Genomic DNA, 9,387 nt, shown 5'->3' with positions numbered 1-9,387 from the left:
GGGAGGTAATGACAAGGGAGTAGCCTACAGTATGAATGCACTAGTGGCCACGGGAGGTAATGACAGGGAAGTCAGCCTACAGTACGAATGCACTAGTGGCCAGGGGAGGTAATGACAGGGGTATCAGTTGTGAGTACGAAGGGACTGGTGGCTACGGGAGGTGATGATCGGGGTATCAGTTGTGAGTACGAAGGGACTGGTGGCTACGGGAGGTGATGATCGGGGTATCAGTTGTGAGTACGAAGGGACTGGTGGCTACGGGAGGTGATGATCGGGGTATCAGTTGTGAGTACGAAGGGACTGGTGGCTACGGGAATATTCGAGAAGGAAGCGTGGTGAGGCGACGTAAGAGGACGGTGGGGTCTGCCAGTGGAGCGAGCATCCAGATTCAGCGAGAATGATCGAGAAGAGGGGCATGGCCTCGGTCGGAACATAAGGGAGATGTGCAGGAGACTCGGGGCTGTTGCAGTGGGGGTCTCCGCCCGATGTCAAGTAAACGTTTATTCAATAAAGTGCCATTTCAAGAGAAGTGTCTGTCACGTCGCCATTGCACTAGCAACGAATGGGCACGTTCTGTTTACGTGATACAACCTTACTCATTGGCCGTGTCGGGTGGTGGCGGGCTAAACGACACACATTTACATATTTACGCGATCTAACACAAAAAACAAAACCTACATTATGGAGGGAGACTGTTAGAGACGACGTTTGGGATGGGGGGGAGAAGACGAGGATTGGATGAGGAGAGAGGGGTGAGGGAAGGTTCGAGAGAGAAGGGCTCGGAGGGAGGGGGGGATAAGAGGGGACAGCACCAGAGGCGGGGACGTTTTGGGGGGCCGAGTGCCGGGGAGCCACAGCATGAAGAGTGAAGCCTGGGGCCTAGTGTTGGCGGACGTGTCCAAATAAACGGCGTCACTGCAGATGGAATGGGGCATTGTACATTTGAATTATTGTTGTTATTGTTGTTCGTGACAGCGGTGCATTTTCTGTGTTACCGACTCACGCACCCACCCGTATCGACGTTTTTTTACCCCTCCACGTTTAGACTCGACGTCACCACGTATTCAGTGATGGGTTGCTTGGGTGCTGCTAAACATTTCCACGCGATGACGATGATAAGCCAGACACCACTTCGTTGAGCAGTCACGCAAGAAGGGCGTGGGCTGGATTCCGACCCTGACGATGCCTGCTGCTGTATATTTGGAGTCTGTGTTTCTGTCAACACCACCATCACGGTGTCCAGGAGATGTTAACTACCTCGCCTAGTGTACAGGTGGTCAAAGGTTTGAACGGTAAAAAGAAGAAATCTGCATGGTAACCCAGAGGGTGGCAGTTGGCCCCTTGCATGGCTAACAAGGCGCGTGGGTTACTAGGTGTTTGGGTTACCGGGTGTCTTGGTTACCGGGTGTCTGGGTTACCGGGTGTCTGGGTTACCGGGTGTCTGGGTAACCGGGTGTCTGGGTTACCGGGTGTCTGCGTTACCGGGTGTCTTGGTTACCAGGTGTCTGAGTTACCGGGTGTCTGGGTTAATGGGTGTCTGGGTTACCTGGTGTCTGGGTTACCCGGTGTCTGGGTTACCGAGTGTCTGGGTTACCAGGTGTCTGGGTTACCGGGTGTCTGGGTTACCTGGTGTCTGGGTCACCTGGTGTCTGGGTTACCGGGTGTCTGGGTTATCGGGTGTCTGGGTTACCGGGTGTCTGGGTTACCGGGTGCCTGGGTTACCGGGTGTCTGGGTTACCGGGTGCCTGGGTTACCTGGTGCCTGGGTTACCGGGTGTCTGTGTTACCGGGTGTCTGGGTTACCTGGTGTCTGGGTTATCGGGTGTCTGGGTTACCGGGTGTCTGGGTTACCTGGTGTCTGGGTTATCGGGTGTCTGGATCACCTGGTGTCTGGGTTACCTGGTGTCTGGGTTACCGGGTGTCTGGGTTACCGGGTGTCTAGGTTACCTGGTGTCTGGGTTACCGGGTGTCTGGGTTACCGGGTGTCTGGGTTACCGGGTGTCTGGGTTACCTGGTGTCTGGGTTATCGGGTGTCTGGATCACCTGGTGTCTGGGTTACCTGGTGTCTGGGTTACCGGGTGTCTGGGTTACCGGGTGTCTAGGTTACCTGGTGTCTGGGTTACCGGGTGTCTGGGTTACCGGGTGTCTGGGTTACCGGGTGTCTGGGTTACCGGGTGTCTGGGTTACCGGGTGTCTGGATTACCGGGTGTCTGGGTTACCGGGTGTCTGGGTTACCGGGTGTCCGGGTTACCGGGTGTCCGGGTTACCGGGTGTCCGGGTTACCGTGTTTCTGAGTCACAGTCCACACACAGCATACACACCCAGTCCACACACACAGCATTCACACAGCACACACACACAGTCCACACACAGCACACAAACACAGTACACAAACACAGCACACAAACACAGTACACAAACACAGCACACACACACTGTACACACACAGTACACAACACACAGTACACACACAGCACACACACAGTACACGCACACAGCATACACAAAGCACACGCACACAGTACACACACACAACACACACAGATCATACACACAGTACACACACAGTACATACACACACAGTACACACAACACACACAGTAACACACAAAGCACACACACACAGTACACACACACACAGTACACACAACACACACAGTAACACACAAAGTAACACACAAAGTACACACACAGTACACACACACAGTACACACACACAGCGCACACACAGGACACACACACAAAGTACACACACACAGTACACACAACACACACAGTAACACACAAAGTAACACACAAAGTACACACACAGTACAAACACACACAGTACACACACAGCGCACACACAGTACACACAGCACACAGTACACACAGTACACACAACACACACAGTAACACACAAAGTAACACATAAAGTACACATACAGTACACACACACAGCACACAGTACACACAGCACACAGTACACACAACACACACAGTACACACAGTACACACACAGTACACACACACAGCGCACACACAGTACACACACACAGTATACAGTGCACACACAGTACACACAGTACACACACAGTACACACAGTACACACACACAGCGCACATACAGTACACACACAGTACACACACACAGTACACAGTGCACACACAGTACACAGAGCACACACACAGTACACACACCACACACACACAGTACACACACAGTACACAGTGCACACACAGCACACCCAGTACACACACAGTACACACACCACACACACACAGCACACACACTGTACACACACACACAGTACACACACACACAGCACACACACCACACACAGCACACACACAGTACACACAGTACACACACACAGCACACACACAGTACACACACAGTACACACACAGTACACACCCACAGTACACACACACACAGTACACACAGCACACACACAGTACACACACACAGTACACACAGCGCACACAGTACACACCCAGTACACACAACACACACAGTACACACACACAGTACACACACACACAGCGCACACACAGTACACACACACACACAGTACACACACACACACACAGTACGCACACAGTGCACAGTATACACACAGTACACACACAGTACACACACCACACACACAGTACACACACACAGTACACACACACAGTACACACACCACACACACAGTACACACACACACAGCACACACACAGTACACACACAGTACACACACACACAGTAAACACACCACACACACACAGTACACACACACACACACAGTACACACACCACACACACAGTACACACACCACACAGTACACACACACACAGTACACACACAGTACACACACACAGTACACAGTGCACACACAGCACACACCACACACACAGTACACACACCACACACACAGTACACACACACAGTACACACACCACACACACAGTACACACACACAGTACACACACCACACACACACAGTACACACACACACAGTACACACAAAGTACACACAAACCACACGCACACAGTACACACACACAGTACACACACACACACCACACACACAGTACACACACACAGTACACACACACTGTACACTGTGTCAGTTTTTATGTGAGCCGCGTGCTGATCAAGGCCACGTGATGTTAACGGGTGAGACGATGCTCGCGACTATCAGGCTGGGTTGGTGCGCCCTCGATCCAGCCAGGGGGAGGGGAGGGGGAGGTGGGGGTAGGAGGGGAGGAGGGGGGAGAGGAGAGTGGAGGGGGAGGAGGAGGGGGGGAGGAGGAGGAGGGGGAGGAGGAGGAGGGGGAGGAGGAGGGGGAGGAGGAGGAGGGGGAGGAGGGGGAGGGGGTGGAGGGAGGAGGGGGAGGAGGAGGGGGGAGAGGAGAGTGGAGGGGGAGGAGAGTGGAGGGGGTGGAGGGAGGAGGGGGAGGAGGAGGGGGAGGAGGAGGGGGAGAGGGAGGAGAGTGGAGGGGGAGGAGAGTGGAGGGGGAGGGGGTGGAGGGAGGAGGGGAGGAGGAGGGGGAGGAGAGGTGGAGGGGGAGGGGGAGGAGGAGAGGGAGGAGGAAGGAGGAGAGGAAGGGGGGAGGGGAGAAGGAGGAGCTCTGGTTGTAACATAAACAACAACACCAACAACACAACAACACCAACAACAACACAACAAGGTAATCATGGACTCGTCTTGATGGGGGGGGGCTAGTGGTGGATGAGTGGGTGGGGGTTAGTGGTGGACGAGTGAGTGGGGGCTAGTGGGGGACGAGTGGGTGGGGGCTAGTGGGGGATGAGTGGGTGGGGGCTAGTGGTGGATGAGTGAGTGGTGGCTAGTGGTGGATGAGTGGGTGGGGGCTAAGTGGGGGACGAGTGGGTGGGGGCTAGTAGGGGACGAGAGGGGGGAGGGATTAGCGGGGGCTGGGGTCGTCCTCCCCGCTCTGGTCGCTCTCCACGGTGAGCTGTCGAGTCCACCAACGCTTCACCTCGGCGCCAGCGCCGGTAGCCCCGGGAGTCCTGGGGGGGCCCCCGGGCCCGCCCCCCCCCGAGAGTCGCGACGACGCCGCTGGACGGGCGGCGGCGCCGGCGGCACCGGCAGCGGCGCCACGGGAGGCGGTGCCACCGGCCGACACGGTGGGGCTGGTGGGCCTCGACGCTGGAGCACAGCAGGAACACAGCAACAGCAACATAGCAGCAACACAGCAGCAGCAGCAGCAACACAGCAGCAGCAACAGCAACAACACAGCAACACAGCAACATAGCAGCAGCACAGCAGCAGCAGCAACAGAAACATAGCAGCAGCACAGCAGCAGCAGCAACAGCAGCAACACAGCAACAGCAGCAGCCACAGCAGCAACAGCAGCAGCAACAATGGTGTTAGCGCGTGGTAGTGTGGTGACGGTTGTGCTGTTGGTGGTGGCGGCGGCGGTGTGTGGCCCATGGGCTTGTAATTACCAACCACGCTGTTCCGGCATCGGCGCATCCACACAACATCACGGATGCATGCCGGGTTCAAGCAAGAACATCTGCTGGACTACATAGTGACGGACCAGCGGATGCGAGCCCACGTCCTTGACACCAGGACCTACCGTGGAGCTGATCTGCCCTCTGACCATCGACTTGTCATCTGTAAGATGCGCCTGCCATTCTTCCACTCCGGTGGTAGGTGTACACCCAGGACCCCATTCCAACCCATAGTGGCCTGGTCTCAGTTGTCTGATGAAAGTTGCAAGCGAGAATTTAATCATCGCGTGCGGCTGGGGTTGGCATCGTCCCCCACTCCTCCTGATGTCGTGGGGAAATGGGCGAGGTTTAGGACTGTGGCTCATGCAGCTGCAATGGCTGCTTTGGGTACACGGTCCAGACCTCCCCAGAGACCCTGGCTGACAGAGGAGGTGTTCAAGCTGAGAAAAAGCGACAGGCCCACTGTCATCGGCTACAGCATCCCACGTCAGAGAATGAGGCTTGGAGGTTCACAGAGCCGTGAGGTGCTTCAAGCATGGGTGGTGGTCGCGGGTTGCTGAGGAGATGGAGTCTGCCTCAATGGCCCGCGATCACAAATCGCTCTTTAATTCCATAAACAAAGTAACCTGCAGCGCCACACCTATTACCATCATTAGGGGAAAGAACGGTGATCCAATCTCCAACCCCCAGGAACAGGATTGCAGATTTGCTGAACATTTCTGTGAGGTCCTGGGAGAGGGGAAATCCCTCAGCCTAGATAACGTGGGACAAAGTGGGGATGATCCTGCCGAGGCTGCGGTGCCTCAAATATTGGAAGAAGTCACCCCCTGTGAGTGGCTGGCTGAGGTGCCATCTGTTGAGGAAGTATTGAAAGCGATCCGGAGTCTGAGACCAGGAAAGGCACCGGGCAGAGATGATCTCCCAAACGACATGCTGCGGGAGGGTGGCGTTTGTGCACAGACTGCCATACATGACATCATAACAACAGTCTGGACCACTGGACGGGTTCCGCATGATTGGAAGGATGCCCTGGTGGTTCCCCTCTTTAAAAAGGGGGACCACACAGACTGTAACAACTACAGGGGCATCTCACTCCTCAGTGTGCCGGGAAAGGTCCTGGCAAGGATTATTCAACATCGCCTTGCTAGGCACGCTGAGGAGAGGCTTGCGGAGCCCCAATGCGGTTTCAGGAAAGGGCAGTCCTGCACAGATGCCATATTTTCTGTCCGTCTGCTACAGCAGAAGTGTAGGGAATTCCAACAAGACTTATATCTCTGCTTTATTGACCTGGTCACGGCCTATGATACCATCAGTAGGCCTGGGCTCTGGGTTGTTCTTCATGCTTTCGTAGTCCCTGACCCTCTGCTCACAATCATTAAGGACCTTCATGATGGTGAGCGGGCTCGGGTAAAACTACATGGCTGGGAGTCAGAGCCATTCCCTGTACACCTTTGGGTGTGACAGGGATGTCCTCTGGCTCCCACATTATTTAACATCTATTTCGACCACGTAGTTCGTGAAGCCTTCAATAGCTATACCGGAGGAATTTCCATCTGGTACAGATACAATGAGAGGCTGATCGATGCCCGGGTGCGGTCAAGGGATGGCTCCGTATTGCCCAACCATGTTACGTATGCCGATGATCTGGTAAATGCTGCTCACTCAGAGGAGGAGTTGGAGGCGCTGCTGCTGAACCTGGAGCGTGCCACTAAGAGGTGGGGCCTTACCATCAGCCCCACCAAAACTAAGCACCTGCCTGGGTATTTTGTACCATCGGACACTCCACCCCCACAATTTCCCGGGCAGTTGTGGAGAGAGTGGAGAGTTTCCCATACCTGGGCAGTGTGCTTATGACTGGCTCCAGTTTAACAGCAGAGGTCTCACTCCGAATCAGTCGAGCGGCAATATCTTTTCATCGGTTGCGTAACGCTGTGTGGAATCTACCTGGTCTGTCGCTCCACACGAAGCTTCAGGTCTTCACGGCCACGGTCATTCCCTCCCTTCTCTACGCTGGCGAAACGTGGACCCTCCTAATGGAACATCTTCGCCGGTTAGAAACATTTAGGAGCTCACAAATCCTTGAAAGATCTGGAAAAAGTCCCATCAGTGAGCTCCTCTGGCAAGCAAGACTGCGTTGGCTTGGCCATGTAGCCTGTATGCCCAGCCACCGCATGCCTAAACAGCTTTTGTTCGGCCGAATCGAGGGGGCTAAATGGGCGCGGCATGGGCTAAAGAAGAGATGGAGTGATGTGGTACAGGAGGAAGTGGAGCTGAATGGTTGCTTAATTTGAAGATGGTTTCAAATTAAGCAACCATTGGAAAGATGTTCTAAATCGAACCAACCATTAAACTAATTTTCAATGTTCTTAGCTCTTTCGGTAAAGTCACATTGAAGGGAAACAATAAAATAATAAAAAAAATATATAAAACAATAAAAATTCTCACGATGTTTCGACCATAACACAAACGGTCGAAACGTCGCGAGAATTTTTATTGTTTTTTATATATATTTTTATTATTTTATTGTTTCCCTTCAACGTGACTTTACCGAAAAAGCTAAGAATATGAATTACTGCAGTCACGAAAGCTTTAAATCAAAATTTAATTTTCAACGGTACAGTATATTTTTTCAAGTAGTGGCACCCCAAACTTTCGCAGCACATGCGAGTGCATATGCACCTACATGTTCACCCCCTCTACACCTTTCATCATGCTAAGTCCGTCAATTAAATGCTAATTTTTATGCTAATTCCTTTGTCAAGGCACCTTAATCCCTCTCACACAGCTTAAAGGCCGTGGTCTGAGCTCGGCTGTGTTCACTTGAGCGCTGTCCTCTAGACAGTCTGGTCCCTTCAACCTGATGAAGGCCGCTGGTGTTGTGGCCGAAACGTCGTGATTTTTGTTGTTTTATTTTTTACCTACGTGACGTTACCGAATAGAGCCAAAGAGTATGGATCCTTGCAGTCACGAAAGCTTCAAATCTAGAAAAGAACTGAATGGACTTGCCGATGACTGGTACCAGCGGTGTCAAGATCGGCCTCTGTGGAGGAGGCTCGTGAAGGATGCTATTGGGCAGTTGGAGGCAGTCGCCCTCCAACAACGACGGAGGATGGAGGAGCGATGCTCACAACAACGAGCGAAGCGCTGGGTGGCTAAAGCGCAGGAAGTTGGCACAGTAGGGGGCACAGGTGGTGCATCAGCCAGTCGTCTCAGTAAGTCGACCTGTGGCACTTGTGTCTGCCCCGTGACCTCCTGCCAGCGGGCGTTCGACACTTCACGTGGCCTCAAGGTGCACATAGTGTAGTGGTGACGTGTAGTGGTGACGTCACCGCCACTTAGTGGTGAATTGCTGTGATGGAGGTGACGGTGGATATGATGGTGCTGCTGTTGGCGATGATGAAAGTGCAGGTGATGGTGGATGTGTTGGTGGTAGAGGTGACGGCGGTAGTGGTGGAGGCGATGGTGGATGTGACGGTGATGATGGTGGAGGTGACGATGATGACGGAGGAGGTGATGATGGTGGAGGTGACGGTGATGACGGTGGAGGTGACGGTGATGATGGTGGAGGTCACGGTGGAGGTGACGGTGATGATGGCGGAGGTGACGGTGATGATGGTGGAGGCGATGGTGGATGTGACGGTGATGATGGTGGAGGTGACGATGATGACGGAGGAGGTGATGATGGTGGAGGTGATGGTGATGATGGTGGAGGTGACGGTGGAGGCGACGGTGATGATGGCGGAGGTGACGGTGATGATGGTGGAGGTGATGATGGTGGAGGTGATGGTGATGACGGTGGAGGTGACGGTGGAGGTGACGGTGATCACGGTGGAGGCAACGGTGATGGAGGTGACGGTGATGACTGGTGGAGGTGATGATGGAGGTGATGGTGATGACGGTGGACAGTGATGACAGTGGAGGTGACGGTGATGACGGTGGAGG

The 9,387-nt window shown here is 53.9% G+C and overlaps 1 protein-coding gene and 1 long non-coding RNA gene across 2 annotated transcripts in view; both read right to left on the bottom strand.

Moving 5' to 3' along the window:
* Positions 1 to 461: 461 nt before the first annotated feature.
* On the bottom strand, positions 462 to 4,139 carry LOC142906569 (uncharacterized). Its single transcript, XR_012930376.1, has 2 exons — positions 2,059 to 4,139; positions 462 to 2,010 (listed from the first exon to the last, which is right to left on the bottom strand). It is a non-coding gene; the product is annotated as an uncharacterized LOC142906569 (long non-coding RNA).
* Positions 4,140 to 4,632: 493 nt separating this feature from the next.
* The window catches only part of NALCN (sodium leak channel, non-selective), a 164,462-nt gene continuing 159,707 nt past the window's right edge, over positions 4,633 to 9,387 (bottom strand). Inside the window, exon 44 of the mRNA XM_032978490.2 lies at positions 4,633 to 5,137. Coding sequence (XP_032834381.2) covers positions 4,893 to 5,137 — 245 coding nt within the window. The 3' untranslated portion in view covers positions 4,633 to 4,892. The remainder of the gene's footprint in view (positions 5,138 to 9,387) is intronic.

The sequence above is a fragment of the Petromyzon marinus genome, chromosome 67 (assembly GCF_048934315.1).
Source record: "Petromyzon marinus isolate PM22_M1 ecotype Great Lakes invasive population chromosome 67, UKy_Petmar_22M1.pri1.0, whole genome shotgun sequence".
Classification (NCBI taxonomy): Eukaryota; Metazoa; Chordata; class Hyperoartia; order Petromyzontiformes; family Petromyzontidae; genus Petromyzon; species Petromyzon marinus.
This window is presented reverse-complemented; position numbering and strand designations above follow the sequence as displayed.